We start from the raw sequence: 22,810 nt of genomic DNA on the forward strand, positions 1-22,810 counted from the left end.
CTCAAGATTTATATGATAAAAAAGCTGACAAAACAGAGCTTCAAACGTTAAAGACAGAAATACTTCAAACAGTATATCCTATAGGTTCTATTTACACGTCAATGAACTCTACCAGACCAGAAGTAGTACTTGGTTTTGGAACTTGGACTCAAATAGTCGACAGGTTTTTGTATTGTGCAAACTCTTCAAAGGAAACAGGTGGAAGTAAAACGATTTCAGGTGCAAATTTACCTGCGCACAGTCACTACATAAATTTAAGTACATCTGAAGCAGGTTTGCATAGTCATAGATTTTGGGATTGGTCAGGAATGACAAAAGGTAAAGGATATGATGTTAAAGAGGACGTTAAGTTTGCTATAAATTGTTACTGGAGTAACACTGAGGTAGGAGGAAGCCATACACATCGCGTTTCAGGGTATACGCAAACAACGGACAAAGTAAAGACTACATGCCACCTTACATGACAGTTTACGCATGGTATAGAAATGCTTAGTCGTCATTTTCAACTTCTTTAGCATATTCGTCAGGAGTTGTCTTATATTTGTTAGGAACTGTCTTTGAAAGTATACCACCTTGAACCTTAACAAGTTTGAAACGAGGTCTGACAATAGTAGTTTTATCTTCTGCTTGCAGTCTGTACATTTTTGCCATGTTTGCCTAAAACTTCATAATATTCTCTTGTATACTTTCTTCTATTTTTACGAACACGAATGCGAGTACCTGTCGAGTTCCCATTGTTGTCATAGTCAATAGTATTTTCATATGGGTCGCGTTTAGGTATTTCTATTTTTACTTTGTCACCTTTCTTAAGTTTGAAGCCTGGCATTCTTTCTTGTTTGTCTCTTTTGACTAAACTATTAAATATATAGTCTTTCTCTAAGTCGGGGTTGTTTTTCATTTCTTCGGGGGAGTGGTTTCCCAAACCTTTTTGTTTACGGCTATTGTAAATATTTAAAACTTGTCTCATCTTTGCCATGGAGAAGTGTCTATACTTGTCGTCATATGACATTTCATCTACCTCACCACCTTGTGGTTGGTTTAAGTCTCTTAAGATTTTTATACAACTGTCAATGACACCAAGAGCAGAATGGTTTTGGTCGACAATGAAATATTGGTTTACATTTTTTGAACGCAGATAGTTTTTAATATCGTCTGATTTGAAAGAACTTTCACAGTCAGATGTCAGTTTTGTTGGATGGTATTTGTCAACGAATATTGTCAAAGCAGTTTTCACATCTAAAATATTTTTGGACCATAATGGTATGGCTTCACAGTATCTTGTGTTTTGACCAACAAATATAAACCAGTATGGTGGTCCATCTTCTCTATATCTCGGAATGTTTTCCAAGATATCCATAAACCAAGCATTTGGTGTTGAACTAAAGATTTTTACCATGAGTGCTTTCTTTGTTGCTTTAGAAACATACGGGTCCTTGTTTGGATTCGTCATTTTTATCCTATAAGAAATGGGTTTATTTGGCGCGTTAGCAGGAGTCGCATCTAGATTTTTGCCAGCAGTGGGAACACTAGCCAGAGGTGCATTTGGAATTGGAAGGAAGATTTTGAGTACATTAGGTATACTGAAAGAGAAAGCACAACCTATTATACAAACCGTACAGAAAGGTTGGGATGTAGCACGAGATGCAGCAAATCTTATTCCAAATCCTGAAACAAGAGGAAAAGTTCAAGGATGGATGGACAATGTAGGAAGACAAGCAGGAAACTACTATAACAAAGCAAATGACTACTATAACCAAGCAGGACACTACATGGACCAAGGTGAAAGATTCTTTAACAGAGGATATAACCATGCACAACAGTGGGTAAACAACAACCAACCTCAACCGCCTCAAACGTGGGGTGTAATTTTTTTACTGAGATGAAATGAACAATACAGCTTTAAGACAAATGGGCTCAAGATGGATTTGTCGGCTTCCAGCAGTTACACAACCACGTGTTTGTCAAGTTCTTCCTATACCTCAGGAAGTTTTAGACCGACTTAAAAAAACCTAAACAACCAGTTGAAAACAAAACAAACTAAAATTTTTTACTGAGATGAAATGACCGAAGAAGTTGAAACGGTAGATTTTGACACCACAAACAAAAAGTTCAGAACCATTGTCAAACCTGTCAAAGAACTTACAGATGAAAGAAAAATTCAATAATAGAAAGTGTGAGGTCTGGAAATACAAACCCTAACTACAAAGTCACTTTTCATAAAAATGGAACGGCAAGTATCTCAAAAAAGAAACAGACTCTCACAAATAAATATTGAAGTCTGAAGGAGCTTTCGAGACAACAGATGGAAAAGTTTACTTCACTGACCAACAGTTCATTATAGAACATCTCATTGACTTAGAGTCAAAATATTCTAAACTTTACAACAAACACAAAAAGTTGAAAGGAAAACAGAAACAGATGGCATATGACATTTATGAAGATGTTAACGACACTACTATTCCAGCAAGTGAAGTAAAGTCAGATGAACCGAAAAGTGACGAAAAACCAATAGAAGAAGATAAACCACAAACTGAAGATAAACCAAAACCAAAGGTTAGTTTTCAAACTAAACCAAGTCAACCTTCATTAGCTGGTATGGGTTGGCGTCAAAGACTTTTGGCAGCAGGTGGTTACGTAAAGTAAAAAAAACATTTTTTTATTTTTATAAAAAATGCCCCCGTATAGAATAGATAGAAGGTCTGCTAGAATAAAAGCAGAGTTAGAAAGATATGGTTGGAGAGTTTCAAAGAAGTTTAAATATAGGAAGGGAAAGCCAATAAAAGTCTATGACAAACTGGCTGGTCTTCGCTACGAGATGGACTTGGAAACAGCGCGCACAAACTATCCAAACAGACTTGAGAGGTTAGAAGAAGAACGGCTTATGAACATGCCTTTCAATGTTAATGAACCTCAAGTTGAAGGACACGACGGCTTTGCCAGATTTTACTGGAAACATGACGAACAATTGAATCCTTTGAGAAGGAAAAAAGGAAAGGGTGAAGACAAACATGCTCCCATGGAAAGAACAAGATATGCATATGAAAAGTATCGCGAGGTTAGAAGTAAAATTGGTTCAGGTCGAACCTTTACAGTAAATTTTGACGAAGGAAAGAACAAAGAAGGCTTCATGGGTGTACTTGCTGCAATTCAAGACGGAAATAAGAAAGGATACAATCTCAGACTAACCGTAACAGATTTAGATGGTCATATATACTACTCACATGGCAATGTCACAACAGCTGCAATGCTTCTTGACGCTTTCAAGACTACAAAGAGAGAACAAATGGTTGACTCCGACTCAGACATCTTAAATGCAATTGAAGGAATTGCAAGCGTGAAGTTCGAATGGTTACAACCCAACCCTCAAGCAGTCAGACAACATGCTGGGTATTTCCCGTTCATAAACAAGTCTGACATTGACTTAACCAGGTATGGAATTTACAATTCAATTGAAAAAATTGTCAATGAACCTTGTATTCTTACATGTCTCAGGAACTCTGGTCTTGTTACAGATGAGAAAATGAAGTATCTTGAGTCATGTGTGAAGACAAGGTACATTCTCAGAAGTCAATTGACAAAAATTGCACCGTTGGCAAATGTGAATATCCGAGTCAACATTCCGACTGAGAAAGGTTCTTCGCACGATGACTATGTAGTTGACTTCAAATTGCCATGGTTGAAGATTGTACTTGTCCACAACCACTTCATGTTGAACGAAAGTCTTACACACCCATTGTTCGGAAAAGGCAAGTGCAACATTGTCAGAGCTGTTAACATTCTTTTCGAGAAAGGCTTGTTGGAACCAATTCCAGATGACAAGCTGACAGAAACTTTTGTACCAAAAGATGAAACAAATTTTTCATTGTTAGTGAGACCAAAAGTTGTTCCAGACAAAGTTATAGCACAAAAGAAGTACACAGCTCCACAAGGAGTTGGATTGTTCGGATACCAACCCGAACCAGAAGAACTTCCAATGAGGTTGCAAGAACTTCAAGATGCTATAAACAAACTTCCATTGAGACATTCAGTTGACGTCAAATTGTATTGGAGAGCATCAGAGTTAGCTCAGAAGATTTTATATGAAACAGGTTGCTTTGACGATGTTTATGAGATAACAGGCGAGGTTTCTCAGAAGATAAGAGACTCACTTGAATTTCCACGAACCGGGCCGATTGGATGCGATAAGTTCGACTCATACGAAAAAATATACTATGTCGACCTTAACGCTGCGTACATGAGGTTCGTCCAATATATCCCGACTGGAATTCCAAACGAAGATGGTGAGTTCCCGGGAAGGAACTATACAGTTGGAAAAGTCATACACAAAATCTATGATATTAGGAAAGCTTCAAACCCCAAACTTGCAATGACATCAAATTGCTTATGAATTCGACATGGGGTATTCCATTAAGAAACCTCAAAAGATGAAGAGTAAACACTATGAGAAGGTCGACAACTTTGTTGAAAGGTTTTCTCCTTTTGTTTTGAAATACGAGTTCACCGAAGGTCAAAATGGCTTAGTAACCACAGTAAAACCTATTGTCGAACATTGGTCTTATCCTCAGTTCGCAAAGGCAGTCCTTGACAACTACAACAAATTTTTCTCAGAGGTTAAATCCAAAGTGAAGGTATACTATGAGAACATTGACGCACTCATGACGAACGAAGAAGGATACAACAAACTCATTGAAATGGATTTAGTCGGTGAGAAAATGGGCTGTTTTAAGCTAGACAAGGTATTTTCCGAAGTTCATGTTCTCTCCAAGCGTAAGTACTGGGCGGTTAAAGAAGACGGCACAGAAGTAAAACATTGCATGAAATAAAACATTGCATACCATTTTAAAACATTTTTAAAACAGTATATTTTTACATATATAAAATGCTTCAGGTTGAAAAACAAAGAACAAAAGTAGCAGATACAAAACCGTTAGACTATATCTTTACAAATGCCGGTAGGAATATATCAGATGAAGAAATTTCATCCGGAGCATATAGATTTAACTATCCAATTCGCTGGCTTCAAAGTCCTTCAGATGCAAAGGCAATAGGATTTAGAAGAGTTTTGTTTTCAAATAGAACTAACGCTTTTATGTTTGCAGTATATTTTCACGGTCAGTATAAAGGTTCTGATGGTCTAATAGACAGATTTGACGAAATGAGAATCTTTACTATTCGTTCAGACGAAAGTCTTGAGAAAACTCTAAATGACTTTCAAACTCAAATGAACAAATACTACTGGGAATTTCAAGAAAAATACGACTCTTTACTAAATGGAACGTACTATCTAAAACTAGAATACGATAAGATGAACTCCACCGTTTCATTTCAAAGGATTGAAAATAACCCTCCAAGAGATACACAGTTTTTATATTGGGGAGTAGACAAACGTTCTTGGGCACAATTTCTTCGGTTACTAAACCAGAACGAACCATTGCCACCTGACGGTCCTTTTAAATTTATACGTCCACCAGCAGATTTGACAGTTTATAGAAACGTGTTCGATCCTCAAAATGTCATGTGTCATGCAAGTTTCAGTTCAAGCAACAACAGTTTTCTTTGTATCGGTAAGGACTTTTATGACTTTGCTTCTAAATTCTACGAACCACCTAGTAACAGTTTCTCTGACTTTCAAGTCTGGTTCACAACAAACGGTGTGCAGCATATAATACCATTGTACTATGACTTTTATCTCGAATTGTCTTTCATATACAACTACGGAAAAGTGCTGAAAAAGTATTGAAAAATATATTTTAGGTGAAGAGGTGAGATCTCACCTGTTTTCTCACCTCTTTTCTCACCCGTTGAATTTTGGTTGAAAAAAAGAGGTCGAGCCACAAACGAATGTCCGACGGTTAAGCCACAAACGAATGTCCGACGGTTAAGCCACAAACGAATGTCCGACGGTTAAGCCACAAACGAATGTCCGACGTACCACACAAAAATTATTTTTATTTTATTTCGGGAAAATTCATGAAAAATTCAACGCGGTGAGAAAAGAGGTGAAAAAAGAGGTGAGATCTCACCACTTCACCTAAAAAAATATTTTTTATTTTTATTGTAAAACAGTATGACAGTCGAAGCAAAAACGTTCACGAACAAATCTAATGGCGAAACATTCACAAAGGCACCTATAACGGTATGAAGTCTTACGTAGAGACAAGGATGGTTATATAAATGCAACAAATATGTGTCAGCAGTTTAGGAAAACTTTAAGAAAGTTGTTGGAAAAATAGTCCTGGAAGAGTATTTTAAGCATTTTGTGAAGAATATACCACCCGCCGGAATTCCGGCAGGTGCTTTTTATACAATGTTAATGCAGGAATTCCCGATGAAATCAAACAGGTAGAGGAAACGTATGTAGACCCAAGACTTACAAACTATATAGCAATGTGGGCTTCTCCAAAATATTGCATAGCAGTTGGAAAAATTCTGGACTCCATAGACAAGAAAGTTCATGAGAAATTAGATGAAGAAGAACTTGAAGATACAGTAGAGAATGCAAAACCTTTGTTCGAAGAAGAAGTTAGAAAAATGCATGAAAAACAAATAGAACATGAACGTGAGATATGTTCTGGTTATAGAGACTCTCCATACGAACTAGACCAATGGAACAAGAAGATTTAAAGAGAGAATTTAGAGAATATGAACTCGCTAAAGTTTCATTAGAAGCTGCAGAAGAGAGGTTAAAAGGTTGGGGTCCTTTTGTACAAAATATTGTGAGTAAATGAACCATTTTATTTTATTGAATTCGGCACAAAAATATTTTAGTTAGATGGTTTTTAGGTGTCACTACGTCACCAGGTCACTCGGTCACTCGGTCATTTAACTTCTCTGAAAAAGTGTGACAACATGACATTTGACAACAACACAGGAGATAGATTTCTTCGTCAATGTTTTGTATAAAAAGCACCGCCGGAATTCCGGCAGGTGGTATATTCTTCACGAAATGCTTGTTTTGTCAAGACTTTCATCGTACATGTTTTGTATAAAAAGCAACCGCCGGAATTCCGGCAGGTGGTATATTCTTCACAAAATGCTTGTTTTGTCAAGACTTTCATCGTCAATGTTTTGTATAAAAAGCAACCGCCGGAATTCCGGCGGTTGGTATATTCTTCACAAAATGCTTGTTTTGAGGTTAAGCCAAAAGTGGCTCCACCGTATTTTTCAACCAAAACTCGTTCATTTTGTTGTTCCCGGACCAAAAAATATATTTTAGGTGAAGTGGTGAGATCTCACCTGTTTTTTCACCTCTTTTCTCACCCGTTGAATTTTCATGAATTTTCCCGAAAATAAAAAGTTAGTTTTTTTAAAAAAAATATTTTTTATTTTTATTGTAAGAACATGTTAGCAACAACAGCACCAAACTCGTTAGTCATGAACCCAACATCTATGTTAGTAGAGATGAAAAGCTTCATTCCTTCTTCATATACTTTCGAAACAGAAATCCAGAAGATAAAGCAAGAACTTCTCCAAGGAGTTTTAGACTGTAGTGCAAAAGATGAAACAAATGAAGAATATCTTTATGAAATGCAGGATATTATTGACCATCTACCTAAACTTCCTGAAATACAACAACAAAAGCTTACTATTCCAGAATTCGATGAAATAGAAGTCAAACCAACTGACTCAGTAGAAACCAAGAAGTTCATACGTAAGGTAAACTATGAGTTTCTTGGATTTCATTGCAACCACAAAGTTATGGACAAAGATTGCGATATGTTATATAAGAACATCTCTGACATATACAAATCTGAAGAATTTAAGACCTACGACAACTTTGTTTCGTTAGTTGCAAAATGTGTATGGCAGATAAGAGATAAAGATAAAAGAGGTAAAGTATGGAACGAACAGATAAAACCAGCAACTTTTGAGTTAAAGAAAACCATTGACGCCTTAGTCATACTTGCAGGTTTTATTTCAATGTACAATGCTAAAATGAACCCACAATGTTCAAAATGTAAAGCAGCAATGAGGAAATATAACTACTCCGTCAAAGAGATAGAAAGAATGCGAAACGACTATGCAGATTTAAAGAAAGAAGCAGAGAAACCAGCAGAAGATAAAATGGACATGTTGACATTTCTGAACAAAAACTATCCAACAGCTGACGATTTCCTTCTATCTGATGTCAAGAAGAAATATAAAGAAACATTCGGCATAGTTAAAACTTTTGACATACTGACAGAAGAAATAGAAGCTACAAAACTGTTTAGAATTTCAAATATACATCGTACAATTCATGTAAAACGCTTGTGAAAAAGAGGTGAGAAAAAAGGTGAGAAAACAGGTGAGATCTCACCTCTTCACCTAAAATATATTTTTGCTGAGTAAAATGACCAAATTTCATTATATAACTGTTATGAGTGACGAAGTGAACTTTGACACTTCGTAAAAAAACTCTATGAAATCATATCTTTTATACAAAATTCAAGAGGTGACACCTAAAATATATTTTTGTCTGATTTACGCTCATTGACGAAGAAATCTCAACAAAAACATTTACGAAGAAGTCTATTTCCTGGACTGTTGTCAAAATGTCATGTTGTCACCGTTTTCAAAAAGATGTTAGTTGACCGAGGGACCGAGGGACCTGGTTAGATCTAAAATATATTTTTGCTGAAAAAAATGACCAAATTTCATGAATTTCCTCATATGTTTGCTACCCCGACTTTTACAGGGGTTGCCTAAAACTCTATGAAAATCGTAAAAAAACTCTATGAAATCATATCTTTTATACAAGATAGAAAAAATAAAATTAACGCTAGTTTTTTTAAAATATTTTTTTTATTTTGTATGTAAGAACAGGAAATGACAAACACTGAGTTTGAAACAGTTAAAAAGATAGACAATGAGACCAAAGTGGTTAGAATTGGTGATTTAAACGTAAGATACTCAAAGAAATACAAAAAATATTCTTTGTCAGACATTTTAACACCATCTGGAAAGAGAGCAAAGGACTGGGTTAAAAATGCTTCATCTCAGAAAATTTTGACAAGAAATCCTGAGCTTTTGATATCGGTAAGATTTCATGGAACTACAGCATATCTCATCGACAAAAGTCTTATACCACTAGTTTTGTTCTGGATTGACCCAGTTGTTGGATATAATTTCATAACATATGGTTCATTCGATACTGAACGTTGCAGTGAGGGCTTACTTTACATCGTTCAGAAACCGAAGGACTTCAATACAAAGAGATATAAGATAGGAAGAACATTTAATATAAGTAGTAGATATGACTCTACAGTCAATAGAGTTAAGGTTGTGTTTGTAAATGATATGAGAGCTGCTGAAACAGAACTGCTTGAAGTTTTTGAGAAAAGGTATGGTGCTCCCACGAAAGGTAAAGAAACGTTTGAAGTAGATGAGATAGATAGTGCTATAAAATTATTTGACGAAGTTGCTGAAAAATACATGTAAAGCGTTTATTTTTCAAGCTTGACACCAAAGATGGCTCAGGTAGCTCTAGATGGTAAATTGTCTTGTCAAATCCTTCTGGCATTCCGAGTCCTTCCTTCTGGCATTCCGAGTCCTTCCTTCCGACAGGAAAAGTTTTTCTTTCCGACAGGAAAAGTCCTTCCTTCCAACAGGAAAAGTCCTTCCTTCCGACAGGAAAAGTTTTTCTTTCCGACAGGAAAAGTTTTTCTTTCCAACAGGAAAAATTTTTCTTGTTGTCCGTCCGTAAACCATTCAAATTTTCGAAAATTGAGAACTTTTTGGCCGACCTTCAGGAAAAATTTTTCTTTCCTTCAGGAAAAATTTTTCTTTCCTTCAGGAAAAATTTTTCTTTCCGACAGGAAAAGTTTTTCTTTCCGACAGGAAAAGTTTTTCTTTCCGACAGGAAAAGTCCTTCCTTCCGACAGGAAAAGTCCTTCCTTCCGACAGGACACAAACGAATGTCTGACGTACCACCAACCGAGTCCATTCCAAAGCCAGAAGAACCGACAGCCCCAGCACCACAACAGACTAAGACTCAAACACTTACATTTTTACGCTTGACTTTTTACAATTTGAACTTTGTTTGCGTAGATATGAATTCTGAAAGAAGTATGAGGGTCTTGTATGACTTTGTACTTCTCCCATAGTTCATGTCTGTCAAACTTACCTGCCATGGACTCTTTCATAAGTTCCATGAAATCGTCTTCGGACAATCCGGGGAAAAGTACAATGTCAGTAAGTATTCTCTTTACATCCTTACTTAAACTCTTGGCTGTCTGTACACAAATGACAACTGAAATGTTAAAGTGTCTGAGCTTCTTAGAATTCGACACATGTCTTGTTCTCTGTTCTTTAACAAAGGATGAGAAGCAAAGTCATCTAAGATAAGAAGACATCTATGAGGGTAAGTCTTCCAATCGTAAGATTGCAATTTCTTCGAAATGTATTCTATCTCTTTCTGTTTGTTTCTGAAGTGTTTCTTCTCTAATATTCTCTGCATTTCCTCATTTGGGTCTTTAAACTTAGAATTGACATACTCATTTATAGCATTGTACTTCAAAACTCTTCTTTGGTACTTCTTTATCCAATCTAACAACTCAGATCTTTTATACATACTAACTTAGACTTTTTTATAATATCTTTGAACGAATTGACGGTTTGGTCAAATTGACCAGAAGTACTACAAATGACTACTAACTCATAGAATGGGTTCTTCTCATCTAGTTCTTGTTGTTGTGCAGCCATTTTAAGATAAGTGAAAGTCTTACCCGACCCAGGTGGTGCATTAGACCTGTTATACCATTCTGAGCAAATAAGAACTTGTCATGTATGGGTTTTATCTGAGCATTTTCCAACTTCCTCTTGTTCTTGTTTAAAACATTCTCAAATTTTTGTCAATGTCAGCAAACTTTTTTTCTAACATATTTTAGAAAAATTAAAATTTTTATCTTTTAGGAAATGTCTAGCGATTTCGCTATCTATATTCGAGACAAGCTTTTCGACAGCAAAACATCTGTCGACCATAAAATCTTACATAGTGTAAACAAGAAAGGTGAATTTGTTCTAAAGTTCTGTTTCTGGGAATATGACAAGAACCATAAAACCTTAAGCAGAGAAGTCTTAAAATTTGTCAATGACAGACTTGTTGACAGAGATGACGCCTCTTGGAGAGATGAAGTCCAACAAAACTTCTTAGAATGCAAAGAAGACACATGCGCTGTTCTTGAAAATGAAATAGAAACAGAATAGAAGAGCTATTAAAGACAAAGCACTTTTACAAAAATATGGTTCTGAGAAGTTTGACATAACATCCACCAGAAAAGAAGAAGAGAAAAGAAAGAAAAGAAAGTAGAAGAAGAGAAGAAAGAACCAGAGCCAGAGAAAAAGAAATTTGACATGTAAAAATAAAATTTTATTTTTAGAACATTTCTGGGTCAATGTCAATGTTCTCTTCCTCTTTAGGAGCAAACACTGGCTTAGACTCTAAAATCTTTTTACCCAATTTACCTTGAACTTCAACTATCTTAGACTCATAATATTCATAGTCGTCTGCTTTCTTTGGTTCATAAGGTATAACAAGTTTGTATGCTTTGCCTTCTTTAAGGTTTGAGAACCTTCTGTCAAAACTTTCTTTGACTGTTAACAAACCTTCTATGTCTAAGTCTTCAAATTTCGCACCATTTTTAGTCACAATAGCAAACTTAACTGGTTCGATGTTCCAAACTTTGTCAAATGTAGACTTTTCAAAATGGTAGAAGTAAACATTCAAATATGTGAATGGGTCTAGTTCTTCTTTGTCCTGACATATACTTGTTGACTGAGATGAATTTCGTCATCTTTTCTATCGGATAAAAAAATATTTTTTTTAAAATTTACTCAGAAAAATTTTTTTTGTATATACACCATTCTGTACGTCTAAAAGACTTTTGACATTTGCCAAGAATGTTCGTTTAGACGCTGTCATATAACCATACTCTTGACAATACTGTTTATACGAATCGTACAATGACCTTTCATCTAAACACTCAAAGTCAGTTTCATCTATAAACAGTTCATATACACTCTTGTTTGCTTCTAACAATGTTTGTCTCTCTTCGGTATGTGGAATTTGTCTTGGATTGAACTTTGAAATATCTAATGTCATGAAATATGAGAACAAGTGGTTGTAAAAGTTAGGTGTTAAAGTTTCTGCTAAGTCGTCAAAATATTCTGTATCTTGCATATGAGCTTCTGACGTTCTGACAACTACATATCTTCTGTCAGAACTTTCTAACTTCATCGGAACGGCGTTGTTTGAAACCATGATGAAATTTGCAACATTTTCACAAACTCTTTGGTCTTTATATTTTCTTTCAACAACTCCAACTTTGTCTGTTATAAGACTCTTCAAAGCATCCGAGTTCAAAACTTTTGTTGTATCTATACTTTGAAGTTCGTTACATACTATAAGTTTCATATTCTCTATTGAAGAGTTAAATTTACCGCAGATGTTTTCTAAGTTTGTCATATTCGGGTTCGAATAGCCTCTAACAGTTTGCACAAAATCTGTAAAGAAAGTGTTCTTACCTGTTCCTTGTTTTCCAATTACAATGAGAGCAGTTTCATTTTTAGCACTTGGATGTTGTAAGATGTTTGCAAACCAACATAAGATATACTCATAGACTCTTTCGTTTCCATTGCATATAATTTCTTTGACATGGTCTAACCAAGCTTCTATAACATTTTCTTTCCATTCTACTTGTTCGTATTTATATCCAGTGAAGATAGAATAGAAGTTTGGAGATGGTGTATAGAACTTTATACCACGAACTGAAAAATCTTCTAACTTTGACAATAAGATATCCCAAGCATCTAACATCTTCATGCCAACTTGTACGACTTTTATTTTCTTAAGTTTCTGTTTACATTCTTGTTCTGAAACTATTGTCGCTTTAGGTTTGTTAAAGACTACATCCCATTCTTTCATGACATAACATTCTGGGGCAGAGTCGACATAAATGACTAAACGTTTCAAATTCTCGACTGCTTTGTTATAGTCTCGAAATGGACACATATTTCTGAACGCTTGGAAGTCATAAAAATCTGAAACGTCTATTCTGTACATTTTTTTATAAAAATAAAAAAAATATTTTTTTTATTCTTGAGCTATTTGTTGTTGCATTTGTTCCATTTGTTGCATTTGTTGTTCTTGAGCTATTTGTTGTTGAAGTTGTTCTTGTAGTACAATACTTTCACCAGTTGCATCTTCCAATTCGAAACTTTCTGCCGTCATTGACAAATACATAGGACATAAAAGTTTTACAGGAACAAAGTTTGCGTCAACTAAGGTTAAGTTTATGTTTGCTAAAGTGTTTGAGTTTACTAAAGCTGAAAACTCTGCATTCGAATGAACAATAGGCAAACCAGCAGAGAAAGTGTTGTTTATACGCATGAGTATCTTTTGGTCATAGTAGTTTCTGTCGACATTCGAATAGCACTTTGAACCTAAGTTTGAAACAATATATAAAATAGGTGTACTTAAAGTCAATGGAACAGACATTCCTTGTATGACACCTTTTCCTGTTATAGGAAACTGTTGGTAGTAAAAACCAGATATAAGTTTTGTATTATAGCTCATATCGTTTATACTAAACTCAGTCGGACATCCAAACATAATGAAACCTGCTCTAGTTGCAGCACATGTTACATCCGTCCTTAAAGTATTAAATAAGTCAACAAAACCTGTTGGTGGTATATCTGAGTAAGTATCTTCAAAGAAGTATTTTTTACCATTCACAACAACAAAGTCTTCTGGTGTCAAAAGAGCAAAACAGGCTTTAGTCGTCATCGTGTTTAAGGTCAGTTTACAATATCGTCCTTGAGGACTTTGTAAGTTTGTTGTTATAGAATTATATGACTCAGGGTTTTTAGTCGTAATAGTATAAACCACTATGTCTTCTGCCATTTACATATATTTAAAAGTTTTTCTGAAAGTGGAGAAGAACTTCATCTAAACTTTCACATGGCGTTTCTTGAAGTTCTCTGTCTAAGAAGTTCAAATATTTTGTAAAGACATAGAACTTTCCTTTGTCTACACGAACAAACAAAACAGGGTCTTTCATATCGTTCAAAAGTGTGTAAAGTCCTTTACATGAAATAAAGTCTATATTGTTTTTCTTCAAACATCTTTCAAGAAGTTTTGACATTTTTACTTAGCAAGTAAATTTTAATGAAATGTTGTGGTCGTCAAATATTTTTATGACGTCTGGGAAACTATATTTTAAGTTCAACGTTTCACCTCCTTTCATAACGTATATCTTGTCAATGACATTATATGAAACACCACAGCAAGCAATGTCGGGTTCTATTTCTTTGATGTTTATATCGTCTGCCTCTGTCAAAAGTTTCAATAGTTCTTTCAAAATTTCATGAGGTGCGATGACATATGAGTTCACTTTTACAGGGTTGTGCTCAACCAAGTTTAACATTATACCCAAAGCTGACAAATCTTCTCCTGAGTTTTGTTTGTCTTTAAGTTGTTGGTAGTCGTTTCGAATATCTGCAACAGAACTTAAGTCTCTGCTAACTTCAGGGTATGTTGGTTGTTCTTTTACAGGAACTATTGTTATACCATCTTCGTCTTCGTATGGTTTCCCCACTTCAACATCTCTTCTTTGACATTGACAACAACACTTTGACTGTTTGTTTGAGTTGGTGAATTTAACTTCACATCTGCCATCGCCATTAAACCTTTTGAAACACTTACGCTTCTATTTTTCGGAAATGACATTTTACTTAGAATAAAAAGATGGACGTATTTGAGTATCTCTTCGAATTGAAGCAAAACAAAGTTTACACACACAAACAATACAAGTTCATTGATAGAGTAGTTCTTTATACAAACAATGGAAAATGTTATAGAATAGCAGTCTTTGCTGAACCAAAATATTTTCATAAAGCAAAGAAAGTTGGTATAACCGAAATGGTGAAAGTTCTTGAAGCAGACAAAAATATAACAACAAAACTGACCGATATTTCTAAAGGTAAGTTTATAATACAATATTATATCAAAACTGGCGTACTGTCAATATTTGACGGAGAGAAGTCAGTTCAAGAACAACTTACTGACCTGCTGCCAAATCTGCTCGATGGAAGCTGTCGTTATACCAATCTGAGGAGCCCCAGCAGGTTTCATCGAACGAATCTTCAAAAGAGCATCTTCCGTGAAAAGTGCTATTGGTTTTGTAAACTTCTTTGCTTTCAATTCATCTGGACCGTCTCTGTCACCAGTATATTGTATTTGAACTGTACCAACAGTTGAAATACCACCCATAAAGTCTTCTGAGTCAGCAAATGGAATGCCAAGCCAAAAGTTTGAACGGTCTCCATTTGTATATTGAGTTTTTTGAGCTCCTGTATGGTCCATACTTTCACATATGGCATAATAGAACTTTGCATTTCAGGGTTAATGGTTGTTGTGAAGTTGTTGTTAAAGTTCATAGCATCTAATGTCAAGTTGTATGACCTCATATCCTCAACTGTAGAATATTCTTCTCTTGGATAGTATTTGCCATCTATGTTTATATGATATTTAATACCGGGGTTGTAGAAACAAGAATAGTCATTTATAGTTCGTCTGAACAGTACAAACATAGTATCTGCATGTTTCATTGCAGTTGTTAAGGCAATATCTGTTCTTGCACCTGGGTCAGCACTTTGGTTTCCAACTTCACCTGCAAAGTCTTTGACAGATATTTGGTGTATAGGGAACATAAGTGGAACTGCAATATATTTGGCAGCTAAAGCATTTGAAATATCTGGGTCCAACATATAGACTGCAAGTCTGCTTTCTATTCTCTTGCATTCAAACTTTTCGCATGTGAACTTAACTGGGTCCCAAGCAGTTCCAGCAGCATTGAAGTGTAGTTTACTTCAGTGTTGAGGTTTGAGAAACCAAAGTCTAAGTCAATTTTGTCTTTGCAAAAGTCACAGAACTTGGCTCCACCAGTTCCAGCTACAGCAAGTGAATGGGTCTTGTGTTGGTGCAATGACTAAGTTATTTTTGCTTGGAGTAAGTTCGATAGAAATTTTTCCTGCCCAGTTTGGCAAGTATCTTAAAAACCTGAAGATGAGGAAAGATGACAAAGGAACTCTAAGTTTCAATTTTACTTTGGTTACTGCTGCTGCAGTTTGTCCAGAAAGGTCAACATAAACTCCTGGAACGTTAGGGTCAAGTCTTCTTATTTTCTATTCTCTTTTTTTCAATAGTTGCTACTGGTCTGTTTGTTCTCTAGCTTGTGGTTGTACTGAGTTTCTCAAAGCGAACCATTCATAGTTTGCCCATGTTACTGTTTGAACTAAGTCAGAGTTAGAATATATCTTATATCCCATGAAAACTTCTGGAGCATATTGGTATCCGACATAGAAAATTCCATTGCAACCTTTCTTGTCAGACAACTTGGCAGAAGGTTTTATTTCAATGTCTTGTTCCACGTATAAGAAAGAGTTGTCAATAGAAATTATATGAAACCTGTCGCAAGCAATATCTACTGTTGTTGAAGAACCTTCTCCAAACTCACCTACGTTTCCATAAGAAACAGCAGTTGTATATTCGTAAGTTCCAGGAACTATTTCTGACCTTCTAATGGCATTGTCGCATTCGTTATACCATTCGGAAACATTTCCATTCATAGCATCCAAAACTGTTGGCGTTATATTCTGAGCGGCGTACATTTCATATGAGTAAAAATATAGAATAGTTGGATTTATATGTCATAATAGAACCCACGTGGACCAAGCTTTACTTTCTTCCTGACTGAGTTTTTAACTCTTCTTTTTCCTTCATTGCCACTACTTTCACTTTGTTCTTCACTACTTTCACTTTGTTCTACTCTTCTTCTTTGGTGTCGCTTTGGTAACTTGCCCTCTGCTTGAAGTTGTTGCATCTTTGCATTATGTTCATCTAGTATGTTGCAAATTTCCCATGTCCTTTTTGCCTTTTGGCTCTGGTCGCCCATCTCAGGTAACCTATATCCTAGAAAGAGTTTGTCATAGTCTGTATTTGAGTCTTCGCGTATTGTTTGCATGACTCTTTCCTGAGTTTCCGGTTCAAGCTCTTCAAACAGAGCCTGTCCATATGGAATAAGCTCGTTTCCAAATATATGTTTTTGTAGCCATTCTGGTTTTCTTTCCATGTTACCAACTATATCTTTTGTGAATGGGAAAGCTTTTACCCAACGTTTCAGTCTTGCGTCGTTTATTTCTGTAGTTGGTTTTATTTTGTCAAGGAACATGTTTTTCAATACTAACATTTCATTTGGTACTGTCCATTTGAGTTTTCTTAAATATTCATCCCTTCTCGGTTCATCGTCTGCAAAGTAAGTTTTTATGACATTTTGTAAACTTTCGTTTGCAAGGTCATGTACAATAGGTTCTCTTCCTTCTCTCTCCCTAACTCTCTTTCTAAACTCTTCACCAAATATACCATCTCTATGGTTCTGTGTAGTTCTTTGAGATAAATGTTTTAGAACGTCAGGTGTTATATTTCCATCAGCCATGTTCATTTCATACTGGTCCAAAATATCTGCATGTTTCATATCTTTCAATGGCATTAAAGCCGCGCTGAAAATACCAGCTATATCTGGTTCACGATTGACTTCCATTGCGTCTACAACTTCTTGGAATTGTGGTTGTAAGTTTATGAACCACCTATCCGGGTTAGCTTTATGACCCCATCTCATTGTAGTTCCATAGTCTGCAGAAACAAAAGTAGGTTTGTTTCCATCTTGGTTAGGTTCTGAATGAACTTTAAACAATGTTTCATTTCTATATGTTTTGTTGAAATTTAACCTTTTATCTTCACCGAGTTCATCCGAAGATTGAACGTTATATGGTCGTAAGTAAAAAGGGTTGTTGTATTTGTGTACATTTTCTTTCAGTACTTCCATTCTATGCTGAATATTTTCATCTGGTGTTGGAGTCTTTTGTATGTCGGCAAACATTTTTCGATATTCTTCTACTATGTCAGCCGAATTTTTTTTAGACTCTTGGAAATATTCCATATTCTCCGCATACTCTTGTTGAGGGTCAAGATTTTTCGGCTGTTCCAAATCTTCATCTAGTTCTGTGAAGTTAGTTTCCAAAGGAGTGACTTGTTCGTTTCCTTCAGGCTCTTCTAGCTGTTGTTGCTGAACTATTTCTTCCATGTCTGGTTGTATCTGAACTTCTTCCTGTGGAGTTTCTTGTACCTCATCTGCTGGCATTTCATATATTCCGAGACCGTTTTTAACAAGTTCCCTATTTAAGTCATCTGCATTCATAAGCCTTTCTTCTTTCGTTCCGTCTCTATTTTTTACGCGTTTCATGAAGATAGTTGAATCATCATTTATCTCTGACATAAAATATCTCGGAGTAAATTCAGTCATGTCATTTGGACGATATGCTATTAAATCATATCCCTTAGCGAGCTTGTATTTTCCAGGTTTGAAATTATATCCGATTTTATGCTGAGCCATAAAGCTAAATAGGTTCGGGTCAGTATTTTCTTCCTTGAACTTTCTAATAGCTTCTTTATATCTGTCACTAAAGTCAATAGTATCTGGGTAACCATATTTTTCCTTTAGCATTTTTAAGAATTCTTGGTTTCCTTGTTCTCTACTTCTTTTATGTCCTTGCTCTGTTTGTGGTTGTTGCTGTGCAGTGTTTTGAACTGTTGGTTGTTGTGTTGGTTGTTGTTGTTGTTGTTGTTGTGCAGGGTTTTGAACTGTTGGTTGTTGTGTTGGTTTTGGTGCATGCCTGTGTCTATGTCCATGTGACGATGTAAATGTTTTAGGTAGTCCTGGTGCAGGTGCTTCTCTTGGAGGGTTTGGTGGTATATAAGTTCCACCAGCTGGCACATATGTTCCATCTGCAGCGTAATGTCCTACCTGACTTTTCGTTTTTAAGAAAGCATTTACTAGGTCTGTTTTGGTCTGTTGTAACTCTTTTTCTTGACTTTTCACAACAGTTGCTCTAACGGCGTCATAGGCACTTTGAACTGCCTGTCTCGTTGCTGCATCTGTTATTTTCGTCATATTTTGTGCTACTTCTTTTAACTCTTTGTCGAAACCTTCAGACTTCAGTTTCTTTCCAGATGAGAAGTCGTTCACTTGTTTCACCTTACTATGAAGAGCTTCGAAAGCGTTCTTAAAGTTAGCATTTGTTAAAGCTTCATTTGAACTATCTTCATCCGCTTGTATTTTTGTCCTTATTGACCCTATGAGTTGGGCTGCTTTAGCGTTGGCTTGGGCATCTAACCAGTCATTGTTAGCTTTTATATATTCTGCGCTTTTCATTGCCTTTTGCATGGCTGCGTCGTTATTTTTACTTTCTTGTGCTAAGTTTTCATACTGTACGGTTTGGTTTTGCAACTGTAAAAGTTTTTCTGCCTTTACATTTGCTTCAACTTCTTTTTTATACTCATCGCTATCCATATATGTCTTCAGGGCTTTTTGTTTTATCTCTTCATCTTTCAGTATTTTATATTGAGTAGTATGGTTTTTCAAATTTATGACATCTTGTTCCATTTTTGCTACTTCTGTTGCTTTTTCTGACACTTTTTTCGCATATTCCTCTGTACTTAGTTCTTTCAGTTGTTCTTCTTTCTTCTTTTTCTCTACGTTTAACTCATTGAGTTTCTTTGTGTGTCTGTCATATTCTAGTTTCTTTTCGTTTTCACTTATTTGCTTCTGTATGTCTATGTTTGACTTTTTGACATCTGTTATTTATTTGATTTTTGAGTGAACTCAAATTCATTTGACTTTGAGGGTTATAGGCTGTTCCGTCTGCAGCTCCACCATAGCCTGCCATTTTCGCTAAAAGTGCCGCTCTTAAACCTCCACTCTGTGCACCAAGAACTCGGTTTAAAAGCATAGGATTGCTTGACATTTGTTGCAACATAGTGGGGTCATTCAGCATTTGTTGTTGCAACTGTTGTTGTGGTGTTAGTCTTACTATTGGATGTTTCAATGCTCTCTTCCTCTTACGTATATTCTTACGTAGCTTACGTGGCATTTTAAGTGAAGTTAAAAAGCGGCTTTTGACAGATGTTTATATGACACTTTCTCAGTAAGGACATATGGGGTGAAAAAAGAGGTGAGAAAACAGGTGAGATCTCACCTCTTCACCTAAAATATATTTTTATTGAATTCTGTATAAAATTCTGAGTAAAATGACAGATGTTTATATGACACTTTCTCCGGTTTATAGGACCTCTCTCATATTCTATCTTGTCATATCTAAACTCATAGTCATGTATGTCCTCTAAACTTCATTTATACTAAACATCTTCGGGGCTAGAGGGCACGAAGTGCCTGGAAGCCCCAATACCTTTTTTTTTTTTTTTTGATTATGTAGAAAGTTTATATTATAAAGGTAAGTTTAATATGGGCGCGTAAAGGGTTGGCGTCCTAAGGCGTCCTGATGTAAACTATTCAATTTTTGAGAAGTTTACACCATAATTGAATAGTTTATGGCGTCCTGAGAGGAGATTTCAATGAGTATGGCGTCCTAAAAAATAGAAGAAAATGATTTTTTCTCGATTTTTCTAGAAATTGAATTTTTTAAAAAAGAAAAAAATCAAAACGTATACATTCAAGAAAGACTATAAATGAAGATTTTTCTATTTTTTTCATTCTAAAACATCTTTTTTTGGATAATTTTTTTTAATAAATATGTAAGAAAGATTGAAGAAAAAGTAAATTTACTTTAAGAAAATTCGTTTTACATGATGTAAGACCCATAACAACTATAAATATTCAATTATTTAAAATAAAAAAAGAAAAACAGATTAAATGTATCTCACATCAAAATCCATTGACCTAAGGATGTTAAGTTTCTGTTTTTAAAAGTTGATATTTTTTTTTAATTTTAAGAAAATTAATAGCATGTTATTAGACAATAGGAGTGTAATGATATTGACTAAACAGAAATGAGAGAATAGAGATATAATTTTGACAAGCAATATTGCGAACAAATTCTGAAGTAAAATCGCGATCAATAATTGAAAATTACGATCATGTACTGAAAAATAACGATCGAATTGAATGAATAGAATTATATCTAAGAAAAAATAAATTGTATTTAGAAGATGAACAAAGAAAGGTGTATGCTAAAAATCATTTAACAATAAATGGAAATAAAACGAAATTGTTAAAAGAAAAAAATGAAAATTGTTAAATAATATATTATTTTTTAGTCATAAGAATAAAAATATAGTAGTTATAAAAGGAATTAGACTTCATATATCAATTCTTTTTCTCTGTAGATGTGGAACGTTTGCTTTTCGATCTCTTTCGATGAACTTGAAAATATAAGTTATTATCGCTGAGAATCCTTTCCGAAATAGGAGCTTTACGTTTAGGAGGATTGTCGGATGAATTTTGTTTTTTATTGTTTGATTTTGTTGTTATGGAAGATTTTTTCTTATTTTTTTCAGAATTTTGCTTGCTATTAACTGAAACTTGTTTTGACGGCCCAACAATAGCATTTGTAGTAGGAAGAATTCCCAATAACGAGCGCATTTTCGATAATTGTTTTTCAATATGATCAAGAAGGTCCAGCTTATGTTCTAGATTACTAGACATTTGATTTGTAGAAGGATGGTTTTGATTTTCTGGTTCTAAATCTGTAGAGTCTGCAATATTTGAATTTTCGGAGCGAATTGGAGCATCTGAACCTTGATTTGTATCGGCTTGCTCAAAATTAGTTTGAATTGGAGTGGATGAATTAAAATCTGGATGATTTAATGTTTCATTAAATAATGCCATAATTTTTTCTCTTTTTTCATTAATAAACTTAGTGATCATTGTATCTTTATCTGTTAGATCGATCGATTTGAGTATATCTGCATCATGAACTGGAATATTTTCGAACAATGAACTCGATTCTATGGAACCATATGGAGAAATCTCGTTCTGAGCCAAAGAAAGATCACTTACGTTGTATTGTTTGATAGAAAAAATTGTTTTCTCAAGTTCTTTTTGAAAGCAGTCAAGAATATAATTTTTGTAGCTATCAGTGATAACGGTTTTTATATGGCGCTCGATCTTCTGGTTATTTTTGATGGCGTTATATTTATCTAATTGGATTTGAGATATCTTCTTAATAGCTTCATAAATGTTTGGATGTTTTAACGAAGAAAATTCTGAATGCATACTCTCGAGGCAATCATTAGTGAATATTGCAGTTGCATTATTATATTGAGATATTAAATTGTAGTGCGGCAACCAAACTTTGTTGAAATAATCAATATAATCTTTGATCGAATCAACTTTATTTTGATTAATTATATGCATTGTAAGTACAAATTCTTCATGAGACATGAATGGAGTAATAGAATATAGCTTAAATAAAGAATTTTGTAAAGTATTGAAATTTTTTGTATAAAGTGCTACAAGTTTCCTGTGTAAAGCTTGTTTGAAATGAAATAGGCATCCAATTATACGGACTTTAGGGAAAATTTGTTGAAGTGCCTCTATCATTCCCTTTTCAAAATCACAATGAATTTGAATTAGCTTTGAAAATTGAATACCCTTGACAGTAAAAATATATTCAAATGCCTTCTTATAAGATTCAAATGTGCGGTTTTTCATGAATATAAATAAAAGTGGTAGATATTGATTTGTTGAAGGTTCACAAATCATAATTGTTAGCATCTGTCCTTTTTGAAAATGTTTTGGTGTAATTTTAAAAGTTCCATCGCAAAATAAATCTGTGGCTTCTTTTGCAAATTGAATTGCCTTCTCAAAACCAAAAAACATCGTCTCACAATTTGCTTGAAAATCATGGCCAATGAAAAACTGCTCGCCATTTATTAAACAAAAATTAGCAATTTCATCGTCTGTAATTTTTTCTC

At 34.8% G+C, this 22,810-nt stretch overlaps 8 protein-coding genes and 4 pseudogenes across 12 annotated transcripts, besides 2 other annotated features; 6 read left to right on the forward strand and 6 right to left on the reverse strand.

Moving 5' to 3' along the window:
• Positions 1-17,714: part of a mobile genetic element that runs on past the window's edge.
• On the forward strand, positions 1,467-1,866 carry TVAGG3_0194820 (uncharacterized protein; the record flags this gene model as incomplete). Its single annotated transcript, XM_051226108.1, has 1 exon — positions 1,467-1,866. A coding segment is annotated over one exon (400 nt), but the record flags the coding sequence as incomplete, so codon positions are not given.
• Positions 2,061-2,643, forward strand: TVAGG3_0194830 (annotated as a pseudogene). Its single transcript has one exon. A coding segment is annotated over exon 1 (583 nt).
• TVAGG3_0194840 lies at positions 2,672-4,823 on the forward strand (annotated as a pseudogene). The gene has a single exon. A coding segment is annotated over exon 1 (2,152 nt).
• On the forward strand, positions 4,880-5,651 carry TVAGG3_0194850 (uncharacterized protein; the record flags this gene model as incomplete). Its single annotated transcript, XM_051226109.1, has 1 exon — positions 4,880-5,651. A coding segment is annotated over one exon (772 nt), but the record flags the coding sequence as incomplete, so codon positions are not given.
• On the forward strand, positions 7,342-7,831 carry TVAGG3_0194860 (organellar and viral DNA polymerase type B; the record flags this gene model as incomplete). The annotated part of the gene is made up of 1 exon (XM_051226110.1): positions 7,342-7,831. A coding segment is annotated over one exon (490 nt), but the record flags the coding sequence as incomplete, so codon positions are not given.
• Positions 8,998-9,420, forward strand: TVAGG3_0194870 (organellar and viral DNA polymerase type B; the record flags this gene model as incomplete). Its single annotated transcript, XM_051226111.1, has 1 exon — positions 8,998-9,420. A coding segment is annotated over one exon (423 nt), but the record flags the coding sequence as incomplete, so codon positions are not given.
• TVAGG3_0194880 (uncharacterized protein) lies at positions 12,594-13,042 on the reverse strand (the record flags this gene model as incomplete). Its single annotated transcript, XM_051226112.1, has 1 exon — positions 12,594-13,042. A coding segment is annotated over one exon (449 nt), but the record flags the coding sequence as incomplete, so codon positions are not given.
• TVAGG3_0194890 (uncharacterized protein) lies at positions 13,073-13,882 on the reverse strand (the record flags this gene model as incomplete). Its single annotated transcript, XM_051226113.1, has 1 exon — positions 13,073-13,882. One exon carries the CDS (start codon positions 13,880-13,882, stop codon positions 13,073-13,075), a length of 810 nt encoding a protein of 269 aa, XP_051111099.1.
• On the reverse strand, positions 15,236-16,308 carry TVAGG3_0194900 (annotated as a pseudogene). The gene has a single exon. A coding segment is annotated over exon 1 (1,073 nt).
• On the reverse strand, positions 16,683-17,657 carry TVAGG3_0194910 (protein of unknown function, DUF4106 family; the record flags this gene model as incomplete). The annotated part of the gene is made up of 1 exon (XM_051226114.1): positions 16,683-17,657. The coding sequence occupies one exon, from the start codon at positions 17,655-17,657 to the stop codon at positions 16,683-16,685; it is 975 nt and encodes a 324-aa protein (XP_051111100.1).
• A 177-nt stretch (positions 17,715-17,891) lies between the features above and the next one.
• Positions 17,892-19,388, reverse strand: TVAGG3_0194920 (protein of unknown function, DUF4106 family; the record flags this gene model as incomplete). The annotated part of the gene is made up of 1 exon (XM_051226115.1): positions 17,892-19,388. A coding segment is annotated over one exon (1,497 nt), but the record flags the coding sequence as incomplete, so codon positions are not given.
• A 953-nt stretch (positions 19,389-20,341) lies between these two features.
• Positions 20,342-22,810: part of a mobile genetic element that runs on past the window's edge.
• On the reverse strand, positions 21,201-22,488 carry TVAGG3_0194940 (annotated as a pseudogene). Its single transcript has one exon. A coding segment is annotated over exon 1 (1,288 nt).

The sequence above is a fragment of the Trichomonas vaginalis genome, chromosome IV (genome assembly GCF_026262505.1).
Source record: "Trichomonas vaginalis G3 chromosome IV, whole genome shotgun sequence".
NCBI classification, from domain to species: Eukaryota; Parabasalia; order Trichomonadida; family Trichomonadidae; genus Trichomonas; species Trichomonas vaginalis.